Raw genomic sequence first — 18,281 nt, forward strand, 5'->3', positions numbered from 1 at the left:
CCTTACCACACTGCAATCTATATGTAGAGCAAATGTGTGCATAATGTTAAATGCTGCACAGCAGGACCGACACTAGATAAGGATTACGGTGCAAATATCGTAATCCATTACACTGAAAGTAGTCAAATGCGGTCGTGCACAGACGATTTCGATGCTTATGATTTATGTAACTGGAACATCGTTTTGATTAACGTTACGTAAAAGCCAAGCCAGACGACGGGGCTTTCCTATACCGCAACGATAAATTATCTCGCTGTTTGCTGAAAAGATTATTACGTAGCCGTGTATATGCATGTGTGTGTTGAAGTGACCGTGGAAATCGTGTCATGTCTGGAAAATAACAATGTTTCAATCACTGTAGTCTGCTGTATTTTGAATGAAATGGTTCGCCCGTCAGTCACAATGACACAGGGCCCGTCTACTGGAAACGAAGAGCTGTGATTGGATGACGGCTGCCCAGGAGGCGCGACGGAGAGCCGTGATTGGCTCGCTGCTGGAAAGGAGGCGGAACCAATCCAGCTCCCACTGTCAAGATTGGCAAAGAGCTGGCGCTGCTGCGTGCAGGTAAAGGGAACAAGCGACACAAATCCGAAAACATTTGCCCTAGCAGAAAGCGGGGAATGCGATGGAAACAGGCTGTCCGGCGAAACACATGTATGCCTCAGATTTGAAAAATTGAGCTTTTGAACTCACTGGAAGAGCAGCACCTTGAGCGTCTTGGAAGAAAGTCCCGTTGTGTCAACCAACGCTTGGCTCCCGGGCACGCATTGTACAACAAGGAACTTGGACAGCTGCGTGTTTTCAAGCAAGCCATCAACAAAGAATGAAACCATTGAAACGAGGTGAGCAGCCCCATCATCGTGTTTTTAATCACTGCCATGCGTAATTATCACCCTGAAAGTGTCTGCCTGTACGCCTGGTGTGTCTTGTTGTTGCTTTTGCCTGGAATGCGGCTTTTTGTTGCGAGCAAATGCAGCGTGTGTTTGTGTTTGAATTTGGAGGGACAGCTAGCCAGCTAGTTATCTCTGGAGGCAGGCATGGTGTCCATCTGGCGGAGCGACATGCGGGAGGGTGTGCGTTCCTGCCTGACTCCTTTGTGCGCTCCAGATGGCTAATTTACGAAGGCAATCCTGCGGTTTGTGCGGTTAAATTTCCATACTTGCATTATTCGATGGGCTTTAATTGGTGAATATCATCTGACTTGGGTTATCTCGCTATCAATACGAGAAAGGGAGCTGAACTCACAAGTTGAGGTTGAATGTGTGGACTGGCATTCCCAACGACTAGACTGAAATACTAACTTTTAAAGTAGAGTGTGATGTAAGGTAAATGGAGTGGCTCTATAAAACCGAAGGCCACTTGGGTTATTTTTTCCCTCCCCAAAGTATCCATAAAACACCAGCACCTCATTATCGGGCCTTCCAGATTACCAACGTGTTGGTATGAGGGCAGAGGGGACATTTTGTAAACAAAAAGTTAGGCTGTCAAAGTGACCTAGCAAAAAGTTGGCTAGCACTGACACAAGATACTTCTCAAACATCTGTCTTAAACTTTTTTTTCTTGATCTTAGAATAGCCAAAATGCTTACCAAATGGGCTGGATCTAGGTAGATTTAGATTGTTTTATAGCAAAAAAAATAAAATAAAATAAAATAAAATGAAAATGTATCCATTCCATTGAAATGGTAAGTAACATTGTAATGGGCTTGAACATTGTCTACCACAAAGCTAGTAATCAGAAGATGGCATTTAAATCACGGATTTGCCTTGTTGTTTTGTGAATGGAAGGCTGTATTTTTTTATATGTATACATTTTTTAAGGGCGCACAGTGTGTTGCAGAATTTACACTCCCAAATAAACTTAATTTTAGTGTTGATCTAGTTAATTCTACACATTTTCAATAACTATTTCAATGTGACATCATTGATTTAGAAGCAGGGGAAACTCTGTAGCTTAATTTCTAGAAAATAAGAAAATGCGTTTAAAAGAAATAATATTTTGAATGCTGGATGTAAGCAGCACTCAGCTCAAGCAAAATATGACAAGTATTGAAGTTGTTGGTAATTAACCTAACTGTAAGTCCTAGATTTTCTTCCACTTGCTGCCCTGGCTAATAGAACTCACTGAGAAAGGCATGGAGAATTCAAAAGATTGTCAACTGCCCCAATAGTCTGAGCTGTGCTGGCATGAGGTGAAAACAGCCCCCTTTGCATGGTCAATAGATTCCTGGGCTACTGGCCACTGTGATGTTGATATGCACACAATCTCCTTTGTGAAGACAGGCGCTGCCCCAGGGGTCAGGTTTCACCCAGGCCTAGAGAAAGACATTTACTGCATTCTATAGCCCACCCCTGGGATAAGGCATGCTCCATTTTGAGGAGAGATTCCCTCCAGTGGCCAGCCAGAGATCTGAAAACCACAACAAAGTACAAACCACTCGGCCATTGTTTGAAACATCTGTTAAGGACATGTTGCTTTCACTAGCAAACCTTACTCTAAATTTGGCCAAAAAAACAAACAAAAAAAAAAAATTGGAAGTTAGCACTGGCAATGTCTATGCCCTTGTCTACTGCCAAGTAATAGAATGCAAACTTTGACTAATGTCCACTCACCTGACGCCTATAATTAGAGAAGAAACAAATGCTGTTAAGGTTGTACATTTCGTTTATGAAAGCGACTCAAACCAAAATCCATTTCTGTAGATGCTAGATGAAGCATATAGGCTAGTAAGTCACAACAGGAGAGCATTTATTTTCCTTTCCCACATTTGATTTGGGGCATGACAAGGCACATCAAAGGTCACCCTTTTTAAATAAAATATCTTGTAAAATTGGTAAACAGGGTGGGTAAACAAAACAGTTTGCACAATACACAGTTAAAGTGACTGGCACTCGGCTCCCTCTCCTCAGCTCTGGAAGAAGAGCGTCTCCGGGAGCAGGAGCACTCCTCAGCCATGTCGGACAGTGATGATGGCTCCCCACTCGACCTGTCAGGAGGAGGGTTGTCGGGGAAGCGCCGTCGCCGCGGCAACCTGCCTAAGGAGGCGGTGCAGGTTCTGCGTAGCTGGTTGTATGAGCACCGCTTCAACGCCTACCCCTCAGAGCAGGAGAAACTCAGCCTGTCAGGCCAGACCAGCCTCTCTGTGCTGCAGGTAAGTTGGTGAGGGGTTTTTTTCTTGGGGAGCAGCAGGGGATGTTTTTTCTTTGCCGCAGGATTTAGCACTTACCTTTGAAAATGTCAGTTGTGCTTCCCACTGTTGCTGCATTCCAGTAGAAAATGTTGTATTTACTTCCGATGCAGAAATGTATGTACACATATAGTGTTAAAAATATTTTTTCTATGTTGCCAGTCAATAGTCTTTCCTCTATGTCCCTCATGGGTTTTGCAGATGAGCTTGAATTTTGTTCGATTTCATAGATTCTTTATGGATTAAGTTGCCGTTAAAATGTGAATACTTTTTTTTTTTTTTTTTTATAAGCTAGAAATATAATTGCTCTCAACTAGATGGACACAAAGAATCAGACTATAACTGATACAAGATACTCTCTTAAATTTCTTATACTGATGCATATCAGTAGTTTCTCTAGCCTTTTCATCAGCACAGAACCAGTGGAAGTAAAACAACATTCAGACGGTTGTGCTGTGCTGCGCTGCTGAGAATGACACTTTCCTAGCCTTCCCTTTTCACTTCATCGCACCAATAGTAGACATTTCCTCTTTCCTTCTACTCATGCAGACACGCACAAACAGACAAGCTGTATTAGATAAAGCATTGCAGATAAGAGTGAGGCAGCAGCAGAATTTGCTGTTATGTAGTCACTTCACTGGAATGCCTTTGGCTGCCTTCTTTGTGGCTCAGCATATTTCAGCTCAGACTTTCATTATTGCCAGCTGTCTGAGGGCTCTCATCTCTGTCTCTCTGTGTGGGAGGCTGTACCACTAGAGGGGGTAAGCAAGGCCTAGACTGCAGATAGAGATAGAAAATGCATGGGTGGAATTATGGTACTCCAAATCACAGGCTTTGAATCAGTTTTAGATCTTGAATGTGATGACTGAGTTGACTTATAAATTCCAGCTAATTATTAGTGTCTGAACTTGCCCTGTAAAAACAACCCACTTCCACTGTGAGTTAACAGTAATATTAACATAAGCCCACAAGGAAAAGTGGCTAAATTGCTGTGCACACACCATCTTGTTTCATACACAGGTGGTGGTGGTGTTCTTTTTTTTTTTAAGTAGTACTACAACATATTGATGCACAAGGTCAGTATCAGTAGAACTAACGCCAAAAACAATTTCCTTTTCCAGATCTGTAATTGGTTCATCAACGCACGTCGCCGACTCCTCCCTGACCTTCTACGCAAGGATGGCAAAGATCCCACCAAGTTCACGATCTCCCGTAAGGCTGCTGGGAAGAGTGAAGGCCGCCCGTCCACTGGAGGCGGAGCCAGCTCCCCTGAGAGCCCCTGCTCCACTGTCTCACCTCAACCACGCCCATCAGTCATCCGCTCTGCACCCACACTGGACCTCAGTCTCCTTGGAAGCACAGCAACAGCTATTCTAACGGGAGCAGGCTACCCTGGTAGGGAAGGCTCAGTCCAGGCCCTGATGAAGCTGGACACACAAAGTCTTCTGAGGGAAGCAGAGGAACAAGGGGCAAATGCAGCCTCTATCACCACCATGGCAACGGCAGCTAGCCCCACTAGTGGGCTCTTTAACACGCCTCCCCCCACTCCTCCAGAGCTGTTTCCCACCCAGGACTTCAGTGACTTGAGGCTGCTGGTGGATGCAGCCCTGCAAAGGGCAGCAGAACAGGAGAACCTGAAGAGGCTTCAAGAAAGCCAGAGCAGATCTGCAGAACCTATAAAAGCTGAGGCGATAGAGGCACAATACAGTGCTAACAGCAGTGACATGGGCCCTACCCCACCTCCAGAGGATAGCCAACAAGTCATGGATCCCTCCAGAGTGCAGAGTCTGATGGAGAAGGCAATGGTGATTCCAGTCTCAGCTACAACCCCTGGTGCAGTGAAGACCGCTGTACCACTGTCCTCAGCAGCCCCACTTGTGCCAGTTCCAGCTCCAGTCTTAATCTCAGCTCCAAGGCAGTCTCCACTTCCTATGACGAAAGTCTTGTGGAGCCCCTTAGAGAAGGCAACTGCTCGAGCCTCCAGTCCAAACCAGCCCCAGCTTATCCCAACCCATCTTTCAACCTTAGTGCCAGTATCTGCCTCTGTCTTAGGACAGCCTCATTCTCAGAAGCCAGCTACTGCTGCTCCAGCCTCAGCCATAGTCCAACCTCCATTGCCACCTCCAGCTTCATGCTCAGCCCAAGCTCCAGTGCTCACTACCTGTCCTACATTTTCGTCAGTGCCAGCTACAAGGCCAATCCCAGTGCCATCGTCAATCAGTGTCCCACCTGCATGTACCACCTCAGTCCCTGCTCCTAATCGTTCCCCACTGTCAGCTGCTCCAAGCCAGGCTTCAAGCCCAACTGTAGCGCTTGTTCCCGCTGCCTCTTCGCCAGCTATTTCCTCCCTCCCAACCCCCAAAGGAGTTCCACTTTACTTGCCTCTCCACAAATCTCCCTTAATACCAGTAACAGTTCCAGGTCCATCACCTGGAACAACCGTGGCATCATCTCAAGCTCCTGATGACACCCCAATCTCAGTTTCAGCCCAAGCTTCAGCCCCTCTTCCTGGCTCAGGCCCAGCTTCCTCTGCCTCCTCCATTCCAACAGTCACTCCATTTCTGGGCCTAGCTTCCCACCACACCCCTAGTCTTCAGCCCCCACCATCCTCCCAAAGCAGCAGCAGTAGTAGTGGCTCCCAGAGGAATCCAGCAGCGGTGCCCAGCGTATGGAGCATGGTCCATGGTGAGGCCAGACACCCTAGTCCTCATCCTGTGGTAAAGACACCCATCACCACAGTGTGGGGCCCACAACACAGCTTGCGCCCAGTGAGTGAAACTGTTAACTAGAAGCTGGAGCTAGCGCCTTTTCTGTCTTGTGCATATACAAGGGAGGAGAGAAGCTTGTCATTCCCAAAGGCTGGCCAGCACTGTATATAGGAGAATGTATCTTCATTGTTAGTCCCTTTTGACAGTGAAGCTTGTGCCTGCAGAATGTGCAGCAATGGTTCCTGTGTTGTGTAAACTGGGACGAAGTCAGTGGATGGATTTAAGGTGTTTTAGAGATGTGCTGTTTGAGCAACTTTTTATTGTTTAGCCTTTTCTCGATGGAAGCTGTTACTGGTAAGGACACATTAATGCCATTTCTTGAACTGTACATTCCACAATGCAGGATAAATGTTGTATATTACATTTTTTTAAATTCCATTTTCAAGTCCCTTTCCATTGTTCCAACTTCTCAGTGAGGGGGCAAGGAGGAAAATATCCCTAAATTGTATCAAATTTTGATTTGTGTAATTGCCAGCACCAGCAGAGCTAGCCTCTTCAGTAGCAGTACTGGACATTCTTGAATGTAAAAAAATGTATTGACACCATCACTGGCCAGGCTGCCTGTCACCCATACCCATACGCAATTTTAAAAACAAAAAAAAAATGGGGGGAGGACATGACATTTTTCTGTGGTCCACACCAGCGTTATGCTCCATGATAGTTGTGCACTTTAGATGATGTTTTTTTTTTTTTTTTTTTTTTTACATTTTTTTTAGTCTGTCCTTCACCTCTTGTAAGCATTCCACCACCCTCCCCCTTTTCATTCTTTGTGGCAGGAGACGAGCGGAAGGGAAATTGATTGTACTGCAGTGTGCCTGACTGCACGACTTGCCTGCTATGCGTCTGTCCCCATCTCACTCCCCCATCTCCTCATCCTCCTGCCTTTTTATAGCTAAGGGGATTCAGTGGTGCTCATGAATTGTCATCTCAACCACTTGTCCCTCAAAAACACAAGCTGTCAAGTACTACAGGTTTCTTTATTCGCCAGTTTCAATCCTAAGTAGTCTCTCAACAAAGAAGCAGTATTTTCTGTGTATGTATTTATGAAAAAGGACTGGTTACGTCTGTCATTTAATGTGACCTTCATCTCTTGTGTACAATTCTGGCGGGAGGTGCCTGTGTGAATATATAGCATGAGTGGAGAAGGTCACATTAGATCTGTTATGGAAATCAATTTTAGTGGTGAAGTGAGCAGCTTGGTGAACCGATGCCACCAAGCCCTTATAGTCCCTGATGTAGAAAAGATTATGCTTGCTAAAAGAGGTGCCACCTTAATCTTTGCCCCAGTGGGTGAAGTGTGCTACAGAAGCTTTCGCTCCTCTTATTTTGAGATGAGATTGATTAATTGTCAAGATTTCCCAGCCAATGGGGCCTTAGGATTTGGTCATTGTATCTCAAACCAAAATGTCTTAATATTGGATGGGCCAGTCAGTGCTTCTAGTGTCTTGGCAAAACAAATGTAGCTTATACTGAAATAACTGATGTGATAGCTGAATTTTTTTTTTTTTCTCGCGGAAGGTACAAAAACATGAATCACTTGTGCTTTCCACTTGTGTTTAGTGAAATGGGTTCTATAGAATTTCAAATCATTCATAAAGGTTGTAGTTTCCATGAAACTTAACATATACCACAATATATGGCTGAATGCCAACTGGAGATCTATTAACAATGGCATGGTGTGGAATTTAATGTTGGATTTGTTTGTGAATATACTGTAGCAAAAATGTGCGGTGCATGAAATCACGTAATATGGGCCCAGAATTTTTGTTTTTTCTGTCTTCTGTACGTTTACCAATGCTGTTGAACCATGGTCTGTACAAAGGGTCATTTATCGCCTGTGCAAGGAGTAGGAGAAGACTGAGGGTGGATATCTGTTTATAAGGTTTGAACACTGCTGAGAACTGACCCCCACCACCACCACATATTTTCTTGTCTCTCTTATGCTCCAACCCTAACTTGTATTTCAGTTTTTGTTTTATTTTTGTTTTTTCTCCCTCTTCACTGCCAGTTCGTGAGTTGTGCTCTGTGCCTGTCAGTAGAGGGTTTAACTGTAGGGCATTGTGTTACAGGTACTCAGTAGAGTGATGTGCATTTATACCTCAATTTACACCGGTCATGGTCAGGCTTGGGTCATATGTAGAATACTAAGTAGGGAAAAATGTTTGTATTATCGACGCTACTTCATGTCACTCTGACGACACATTACTGGTTGTGATACTGGAAATGGCTGAATATTAGGCAGGAAGTTTTTATATAGGGTTTTATATTGGGGTTTTAGGATGCAAAACGACACTCTGATCAGACAATGTGATAATGCATGTAAATAATTTTCAAGGTCAGGTTTGTTTTCTTCCATTGTTTGTTTCGGCATGAATTTATCTCAAATTGTGTAGTTTCTTTACAACCAAATGCATTCTAAAATGTTTCAAGTTCATGTTGTGAATCATGACTGACCATTGGCAGTATGACTGGCTGCTGTGCCTTAAAACTAGGACTGAGGGAGTATACCCCCTCCCCTTCTACATAAACTTTTCAATAGTCTGTGCAATATATGCCTTAACTTTAAATGTGTGTTTTGTATAAGCATTTCAGAGAAATAAAAGTTCAATTTTTCATAAATCCTCTTTATTCTATTTCTTTTGTTGCCCATAAAATCTTAAGCTTTGTTTTGATGGATATTGTGAAAATAACCAGTCAAAGCAGAGAGTTCATTGAGAGGGCAACAACATAGTGACTATTTTAGACTGAAGCTGTTCAGGGACTGACCACTGGCCAGCATTGCAGGGTAGAGATTACAGGGTAGAGAGAGCAGAGATAGAGAATGTAATATACTTGAAATGATAAGGTAATGTCATGGAATGCTCTTCAGGTTTCCTTTTAAAAAGTCCATTCTCCGAGAACAAGGATGATTTTATTTTTACCATATAAAAATTACAAAGTAGCACTGGACTGAACATTGAAGTGACCTTAACATGAAATGAGAGAGACTGGGAGACACCTCTTTAAAAGAAAGGACCTTTCAGTGGTCAGGCACAAATGTCATACATCGACTTTCAAACATCCCAAATGCAAACATCTACAGTTTCTTTGTGTTCAAGGCAGTACGAAGACTTACATATTTGACTGAACAATTTCAAGGCTGAGTTCCTTCACAACTTAGACATACATGATCCTTCAAGAAATACACAACCATTTGATGGGGGAATGTAATTTGAGACTTCGAGTTCTAGTAACCACTTCAAAACATTTGAGGAATGACTCACTTAATATGTAAAAAATGTAAGTACTCACCACTTTTGATTGTCAAAATGTTACAACAACAGAAAGTCAATATATTTTCTATTTCTTTATCCATCTCCATCATAGAGGGGTTCAGCTATTGTAGAGAGGGAGAATCTTGCAGTGCTTGTGCAGATGTGATAGCTAATTGGCAGGAAGAGGTAAACATGGCTGGTGTGTAGTGCTGAATTTGACAGCCCATACACACACCGGTGTGATACATCTCAAAAGTCAAACCAGCCTCCCTGCACCAATCTTCAAAGAACAAAACAAGTGAAGGCAAAGTGGCTGAAGCCTATTTTAATGCACTTTCACCCATCCAAGTTCTTGTGAACAGCAGAAAGAGTTGTGGTAGGAGTTGAAAGCCGCAGGAGACTTGTTTGAGATGCAAATACTGTGATACACCTCTCTTCATGGATAATCTTTAATGACAATAAAAGTTGAAAAGGAGTGTATTGCAGAAAATTGCCCTGGATCCCAAATGAATCCCAAGCCCCTGCCCTTCATAAACGTGTGCAGATCTGAATGAATGCAATGTTTGTGAACAACATGCCCACACCCACTTTTGCCCTCTTATTAAAGAAGAGTATAATTCTCTTAATGTGCAATCTCTCTTAGACCTACATGTGCCTATGAGGTAGGGACCAGGGATTGATTTGTGGTGCAGTATGTATGTGGGGACCCGAGGCAGTCATTTTCTCCCTCTACTCATCATCCTTGTCTTTGGCGCCATGTTTGAGGATGCGGGTGAACTCGGCGTAGTTGAAATTGCCCTTCTTGTCAATGGGCGCCTCACGGAACAGCTCATCCACCTCTTCATCTGTGAAGCGATCACCCATGGTGGTTAGCAGCTCTCTCAGATGGTCCTCGTGGATCACACCTAGATCAGGTGAAAACATTCAGCTGTTACATGATGCCAAAGATGCCCTAATGGGAAGTACACTTTCCCTAGCATTACTTCAACATTACTTTTTAACATTTTTACTTAAATTATTTTTCACAGTACTACAAATGCATATAGGAAGGATCCTCACCAGATCCTTCCTCATCAAAGCAGGCAAAGGCGTTGCGGATGACATCCTCAGGGTCTGTTCCGTTGAGCCTCTCTCCAAACATGGTGAGGAACATGGTGAAGTTGATGGGCCCTGGGGCTTCACTCATCATTCCCTCCAGGTAATCATCTGAGGGGTTCTTACCTGAGGACAACCAAAATACTTTTACATGACTGAGACTGTGACTTTAGAATTGCTACGAAACTTGTTGAGGTTATCAGACACCCTGTTTAATTCCTACCAACTTTTGTAGAGAACAGGATTAATGGCATGGATATCCAAAAATTTGGTGGATGTGGCTTAGGACCTTTTTTACTATCTTCTGTAGCTCAAGGAGGCCCATGGCAATAACATGTTAGGTGGCTCTTTACCCATTCTTTTAACAGGAATGCTTGGGCCATTTTCTTTGCTGCATTGTTTTGATGCTGTCTTATTTATTTTATTTAAAAATCAGAGGGTTCTTTGAGTCATTACAGTGACAAACCAGGCTATATACCCTAATCAAACAACCCTTGAGAATGCTTCCTTTTTATGTGTACATACAACCAAACAATAACCCTGTTTCTTAACATGAATATTTTCAAAGCAGCACATTTCTGAATTTGAGTGCCTGATCTATATAAGAAATGTCTATCTTAGAACTGTGAAAGCTCAATGTTAAGCTATTCAGTTGCAGTCAGCTCTTAACCTAAAGAGGCCAGCATGTCGTGTAGGTCCTCTTTGTCAATGAAGCCGTCTCTGTTCTGATCGATCATATTGAAAGCCTCTTTGAACTCCTGGATCTGGGATTGGTCGAACATGGCAAAGACGTTGGAGGTGGCCCTCTGGGGGCGCTTCTTGGTGGTCTTTCCCTTTGCACGCTTGCTCGACATGGTGGCAGCTGGATGTGGGCCTGCAATATTGTCAAAAGGCACAGAAAATGGGTTAGATCTGAGGATAATGATGCTGTGCTGGTTTCAGGAAACTAATACATGGGAATATTGCTTAAAACAAAGCTTGACTCAAAAATGATTGAGTATCCATTTAGTGTCCATTTGAATAGATAAGAAAAACTGGATGTGGTGTGCTATTTGTCTGTATTCTGTGTCAGAAAACTAAAATTGAAAGCATTTAGACCAGGTGCCTTGGGTTAGATTGCCTTAAGCAGGGCAACTGTTTATTTTCTCTCTCTCTCTCTCTCTCTCACTCTCTCTCAAGAGAGCGTCACATTCCTCCTGAATACAGAGAAGATCACAGATCTGGTAGGCACTGTCGGCTACAGTGATGGGTGTGAAAATGACATGTCTGCACACTGCAGTTACTCTCAAAGGCTGCCAGAATTAGATCTGTCACTCAATGTCAGGCCATGTGTGTGTGTGTGTGTGTGTGTGTGTGTGTGTACCAGGTATTACTAATGTTGTGGGGACATAAATCTGTTTGCGCAGCCATGTTGTGGGGACTTGTCTCCCTTATAGCGACAAAAATCAAGTGTGTGTGTGTGTGTGTGTGTGTGTCTGTCTGTCTGTCTGTCTGTACTGCGATGGTGTCATACCCAGTGGGCAGAGAGAAGATAGAGACTGACTTGTTTGTCCAGGAAGGAACAGGTGAATGTGGCTGATGACTCACATAATGTGGTATGACATCATGCATTGAGAAGCACTGAGGTGATGTTAATGTGTAGCATTAACTTATGCAGTTCAGCAATTCACTCAGGTGATCTGTTCACACCAAAGCTGTCTGCCTTATAAGGAGAGATGTTCATTCTCATGGCCAGTGATTAAGCCATGAATTTGCATCTTAAAAATCAATCTCCCAAAGCAGGAGTGAATGTGCATATATCAATCCAAAATCAATCGGCAATCCCAAACTAGACCAAGTAATTCAGTACATTATTTAATGGCCAGGCCTGTCACTCCCTCTACAAATTATAATTTAAGCTTTTATTTATTGCAGTACACACATTTTAGTAAATGTAACATTTCAGAAATACAGTCTCAAAATTCCCTCAAAAAACAATCACCTGGCTTTGGGGAGCACATCAAGACATGAGCAGTCAAGCAGAGTTGCATCATTTACATTCAAATGCTTTGAAATATATATATATATATATATATATATATATATATATATATATATATATATATATATATTTTAACATCAAATCAAATGTTACATCAAATGTAAATGCAGCCTCTCTTGAAACTGCTTCATTCAGTGGCCAAAATAAAGTGACTTTTCCCTGACTTTAAGTTACTCAGAGTATATGAACATTTTGCGCTGTCTGTAGCCAAATACACATCCGTGCCCTGGGTACAGTATGCCACATTAAAGTTATGGACACTCGGGACTGTAACATTTTATACATAGCACTGTGCTGCCCTATATTAGCAAAATCTATCTCTCCAAGGGCTTTGTGACTCTTACCATTTTAACTGGGTGGAGCAGTCCCAAAATTTTGTGTGAGTTGACTCTGACGCTTGTATGATTCACAGTCCTCCCAGAACTCACAAGCTATTGAAGGCTGTGTTACTTTGCCTACCTGCACAGCCCTTTATCTCTTTCTGTTGAGTATAAAGTTTCTCCCTCAGAGGATCTCTATACAAATGAATGTTCTCATCAGTGTAATGTGACTGGGATAGACTCATAACCTGGGTTTTATTGCCAATGCAAAGCGGTATAATCACTCCCAGTTATGTCCAGTATGTAATTTTTATGAATACGTGATATAACAATATTACATCCTCGTAATTAACAAGAGCGACATTTACTTTACAAGGCCACATGAAAACATTAAATCCAAGTATAATGTTTTGAGTTTTGGTTCTCAGTACAAAGCTATCAGGGTAAGAATTAATACATTATGTCTTGATTACTCCTATGCCAAATAAAGCTTTTTCAGTGAAGATATAAAGAAAATAAAGATCAACATGCACTAAACACTGAATTTTGTGTCAGTCTTTGCACTTTCTTCCTTCTCTCTCTCAACAGATACATGTTAGATTGCTTGTTCCTTTCATTTCACTACTGTGTGATTGGTTCTATTATATGTCAGCCAGCAAAAAAGCTTAGAGATCTGAAAAGAGTGTGTTTCTGGCCCCTTGCCCATTGATTCTCCCATCACTGTGTGACACAGTCATCGAGGAAGCTGCAAACAAAACAGTGTCCAGCTCCATTTCAAGGTTTCAGGAACAGAGGAATTCTTCAGTCTGATTAGAGCTTTTCTTTCCGTCGCCCCGAAGAATAAAGTCTCTCATAGTTCCCTTAATTTCCTTAACCCAGACCCTTTAACAAATTGCACTGCAGCTATGTGGCTGTAGTTTGTTAAATGGTTTATTGGGTCTTCAGTGAAGGGACTGCAATGTAAACAGTCCCATGTTGGGCCAGAGTTTAGGAATTCCCTTGTTATCTCGTGCCTGTACATTCTTGTTTGGCTTCAAAGAGAGGATACTGTCTCCTGAGAAAAGGTGATTGGTGTTTTATCTCTACAAGTCATCAATAAACAAGATATCTGTCTGTGAAATTCTTTGATTAGTATGATTATCTCATCATAGTCTGTGTGGATGTGAAAAAAAGAAAAACGGATTTCTTCTCCTGCTGACCGTGGTGCCACGAAAACAGCTACATTCTCCGACATTCTTTGCAGAGTGGATCAACAATGATTCACAGAGAGGCTGAGAACAACTATTTTTGACCTCATCGACGTAAGCATTTGGCTGGCATGCTGCAGCTTGGCTTGTACTGAGTTTTGCATTTGTTCTCTGTCCACCAGAGTCAGCCTGTGAATACCCCCCGCCACCACCACCCCCCATCCCTTTGGATGACAGAGTCCCTCTGTCCAGCATGCATGCAGGCACGCACACACACACACACACACACACACACACACACACACACACACCTTGATATGCCATGAAGCAGTCAGTCAGTCATTCTTCACACGAGGTCACCACCGCTGTGTGTGACTAAAAGGCCAACGACCAGGAATTCCAAACCCAAACACACTGAAGTGGAACTTAAGCTCTCACCAGCTATTAAAAGACAAATATGGCAGCTGCTACATCAGAAGTGCGCCAAATGTCTGTGTGTGTGTCTATGTGTGTAGGAGAGAGGGAGCACGCAAGAGACAGAGACGGAGAGAGAGAGAGAGAGAGAGAGACATGTAAATGGGTCAGAGGCATAGAGAAATTCCTCTGTGTAATGTTCCGTGATGATGAGATGGAAGTAAACTTCTAACACACACACACACAAACACACACACACACACAGTTATCTGAGGTGCACCCTCTACACCTTGATCAGCAGATGAGGAAAGCCACAACAGCATCTGATCTGGTGTCTTGAACCAAAGATCCATCTCAGTATCTCTTTGTAACTTTATCCTCCCACTCACCCAACTTTCAGCACTGACAGTTGATGACTGCACCACTGAGCCCCAAGAATTCAGACTTTAATTTTAAACTACATCAAAGATCAAAGAGTTTTGTGACACTATTTATATTCTATACATGTAATACAGAGGTAGAAACTGCAAACTTTCTCACCTTGGCTTCAGGTAATACTATCTGGGAGTCCTCAAACTCCTTTTGTCTTGGTCCGACAGAGCAGTGGGAAGGGAAGCAGGCAGTCCTACTGAAAAGTTTGTTTAAAGCATCAGACTCCCCAAGAGTCCCTCCCCTTTCTGCCCCGGCCAATGAAGAGGCTGAGCCGTCCCAAACAGAGGCGTCCCAGTCCAGGGCATTTCTCCATACAAGGAAAAAGAATGCACAGGCTGCAGCTTGCTACTGCCACAGACGCCGTTCGGGATGTTTGGGAAAAGGGTTGAAATGACAGGAACTACGATAAGGCTGCCTTATTTAGAGAAAAGGGCCCAAACATTTGGAGGAGGCTCTGTATGGTGGAAGGGTGGATGGAAGAAAGAGAGAGGGAGAGATAGGAGCAGATGCTGGAGTTTTAAAAGCCAGAGGCCTCTTATTGTTTGTTAAGTCTAAAGTGATGGGTCTCCTTAAATAGGCAGTTTGTGTGGCCCCCACTGCGTCCTGGATGTACAGCGAACAGCTTCAGTTATATCATGGCTGGAACATCTGTTTTGTGGTTGCTCACACTATTCTCCATCATGTTATGTTCAAGAAACACAGGAGGAATATCTATTAGATTTTTTCACATATTCAAAATAAGCACTTGCTTTTTTTTTTTTTTTTTTTGTTATTGATCTCTCAGTTCCTTAAACTCTAGACTCTTTTACACCAGCAGTCATGTTTACAGGTTGTTAAGAGCTGTCAGCAACATTTAACACTTTTTGTTTCTATCAACCCATTGGGGCACATGCATCATTCTAAACAGAGCTTTGTAAATTCTGTCACATCATCATTACCTCATTACCTCATTATGGCAGTTCATCATGTATGCTGTAATATACTTTTTGCATTGGATATCTTTCAACTTTAAATATGCAAAGGCGGTCATTTTTCAGTAGGCATACATTAGGATTTTACATGCTTTGCAAACACATTAGCATGATACACCGGAGATGTCACTGTGTCTCTGGTTTCTTTGAAAACCACAACACACAAGTACAGTTCTGTTAGCTGTGTAAAGTCCCATCTGTGCACCTGAGTCTGAGCTTTCATGATTATCATTAAGGTTCTGCAGTACTGCACCACAATTGTTACTGAATAGCCAGTAAGCATCATACTGTGTATTGCCAATGTTTATCATCCCTGTGCTGGTGTCCACCTATAAGAATAACAATTATAATGGTATCAGAACTCTTTATAATGTCCAGTTATGTGTATGCATTTTATATCTATATCTTTTTTGTATATAGTTCCACTTACAGTATTCCCTGGTACATGGACTGCATCTCTGCAACACTTTTCTAGTCCACTGACCACTTAAAGCACTTTACAATTTTTGCCTTACATTCACACACTGTTGATGTGCAGCTGCCCATCAGGAGCAGTGAGGGGTTCAGTGTCTTGCAGTCATGCTGTCTGGAGGAGCTGGGGATTGAACCAGGAACCTTATGATTACCAGACAGCCACTCTACCTCCTAAGCCATGCTACCCTCCCCGCTGTGCCAAATTATCTAATTTCCCTTCATTTTCCTTCCTTTTGTCCTTTTTCTGGGGTTTCGTCTCATTGCCATTCAAAGCTCAGGAAGAGCATTCTGCACGAAGCAGTTAACATTTCTGCATGTATATTACTTTATTCCGTCTCTGCTATCTATGGTACTGCTGAAGCTATAAGAAATGTCTGCGAGAAAAAGCCTCTGAACTTATTACTTTTTGAAGATTTTTTGTGGCATTTCTGCTTTATTTGTTATTTACAGTAGATAAAAACAAAAGGGCAGGGGAGAGAGAGAGGGGATGACATGCAGCAAATGGCCTGGGTTTGGATTTGAACCAGGATACTGCAGTAAGGACTCTTGTTGTCTTGTACAAGTGGTACACACTTTGACCAGGTAAGCTACTGGGATGTCCCACAAGCTTGTTTTTTTTTTTTTTTTTTTTTTTTTTTTTAAGGATATTTGAAAACTATTTCAAATTCCAAACCAAATAATTTTTTTTTTTTTTTTTTTTTTTAGTAAGCCTAATTATAGCCAGACAGTGGAAGCAGACTGTCTTTGTATTACTGAGACTATGATAAAAGTATAAACAGATGATTAGACAGCATGATTGTGAGTGGCCAAGGTAAGAAAGAAGGCTCCTTTGTTAAACCGGGCTCTGCGTAGGTGCACAGACGCCCTCTGCTGGGCAAAACAATTCAATTTATTTATTTTATTTATTTATTTATATAGCCAGTTTTCATATATCAAACACAGTGATGATGATGATGATGATGATGATGAATGATGATGTGCGGTGAATTCTCCTTAATCATCAATCTGCCATGTTTGGTTAACTGGCTTCATGGGGGGATTAGACCCTGAAATGCCATAGACTCCAATGTTAAAACTCCACTATAAAAATGCTGTTTGAAGAGTATCACAGTCACAGCTGGAAATGATCTCAGTAGCTGCAATAAAACATTTCCCATGACTGAGTTATATTTTCTCACTGTTTTATTGCTTTAGAATGAATGAAAGTCAATCACCAGTGCAACCATTCACCTCCATTCATCTTATATCATGAAATAAGGACTTTTCAGTTTCTGTAGCCAGTCCCCCAAATTGCAGCTCAGCATGGAAACTGTACATCTCATTTCAAGAAAATGAGGACTTTGACTGTAACTATATCATGTTTTAAGTTAGGTGCAGTTCAACATTCAGTATCTTTAAATGACTGATAATTTATTTGGAATTTCTGTCATTGTGATTTTGTAAACAAATGACAACAATTTGTGCTACAGTCATCTTGTAAAATTGTAAGACTCATTTTGCCACTAAATTATTCAAAGATCTACTGAGGTCGCTATCAGTATGTATTCATCATTTAGACGAGGAGAATTAGTTTTAATAATTAGTTTTACTTAGGCTTGGTGAATAAATTAAGACAGGATAAGATGCAGTACAAATGATCCACATAGGGAAATTGGGTGAAACTGTATGATGATATCAATTCATTAACATCATCAGTATCTTCATAGCTTCCTTTTTAAACACTGGCAAATAACCAAATGCAGCCTCTTCTCTCAGTGGGATTTGTGGTTTGGGATGGACGGCATGACTGGGCAGCCGAAAGTGGAGAGAGACAGGAAAAACTGGGAGAAAGAGAGGGCTGACATACCACAAAGGTCACCGGCTGGAACTGAATCCAGGACTGTGACCACTGAGCCACCTGTGATGCAGCATTTTGTGCCAGGGTGAAAAACATAGATGACCACATGACTGACTCAGTGTCCAGGTTCTGCATTCACCAATCTAAAATCAGTCACTTCTCACTGCGGTTACTAGGTTTTTACAGGATCATTTCAGTAGCGGCACGCCTCCAAGCTACAGTTGGAGCTAAAGTGACCATGTGTCCTTGGTTCGTGACTGCCATGCCTGCTAACGCCCTTAGAAATGAGTCACTCATAGGC

The 18,281-nt window shown here is 42.4% G+C and overlaps 2 protein-coding genes across 2 annotated transcripts; one reads left to right on the forward strand and one right to left on the reverse strand.

Annotated features, from left to right (window-relative positions):
* The first annotated feature begins 574 nt into the window (after window positions 1-574).
* On the forward strand, window positions 575-8,570 carry tgif2 (TGFB-induced factor homeobox 2). Its single transcript, XM_030051197.1, has 3 exons — window positions 575-842; window positions 2,910-3,151; window positions 4,309-8,570. The coding sequence occupies exons 1-3, from the start codon at window positions 824-826 to the stop codon at window positions 5,974-5,976; spliced, it is 1,929 nt and encodes a 642-aa protein (XP_029907057.1). The 5' UTR covers window positions 575-823; the 3' UTR covers window positions 5,977-8,570.
* A 280-nt stretch (window positions 8,571-8,850) lies between these two features.
* Window positions 8,851-14,895, reverse strand: myl9b (myosin, light chain 9b, regulatory). The gene is made up of 4 exons (XM_030051198.1): window positions 14,807-14,895; window positions 10,975-11,178; window positions 10,269-10,430; window positions 8,851-10,114 (listed from the first exon to the last, which is right to left on the reverse strand). Exons 2-4 carry the CDS (start codon window positions 11,156-11,158, stop codon window positions 9,939-9,941), a joined length of 522 nt encoding a protein of 173 aa, XP_029907058.1. The 5' UTR covers window positions 11,159-11,178; window positions 14,807-14,895; the 3' UTR covers window positions 8,851-9,938.
* Window positions 14,896-18,281: the final 3,386 nt, after the last annotated feature.

The sequence above is a fragment of the Myripristis murdjan genome, chromosome 5 (assembly GCF_902150065.1).
Source record: "Myripristis murdjan chromosome 5, fMyrMur1.1, whole genome shotgun sequence".
Taxonomy (NCBI): Eukaryota; Metazoa; Chordata; class Actinopteri; order Holocentriformes; family Holocentridae; genus Myripristis; species Myripristis murdjan.

Excerpts from the sequence above, each read along its gene's own strand:
- tgif2 (XM_030051197.1), top strand. Across the intron at positions 3,152-4,308 it reads CCAGCCTCTCTGTGCTGCAG|ATCTGTAATTGGTTCATCAA; the intron begins GTAAGTTGGTGA and ends TTCCTTTTCCAG.
- myl9b (XM_030051198.1), bottom strand. The coding sequence starts at position 11,158 with ATGTCGAGCAAGCGTGCAAAGGGAAAGACCACCAAGAAGCGCCCCCAG. Across the intron at positions 10,431-10,974 it reads CGACATGCTGGCCTCTTTAG|GTAAGAACCCCTCAGATGAT; the intron begins GTTAAGAGCTGA and ends GGTTGTCCTCAG. Across the intron at positions 10,115-10,268 it reads CTTTGATGAGGAAGGATCTG|GTGTGATCCACGAGGACCAT; the intron begins GTGAGGATCCTT and ends CACCTGATCTAG.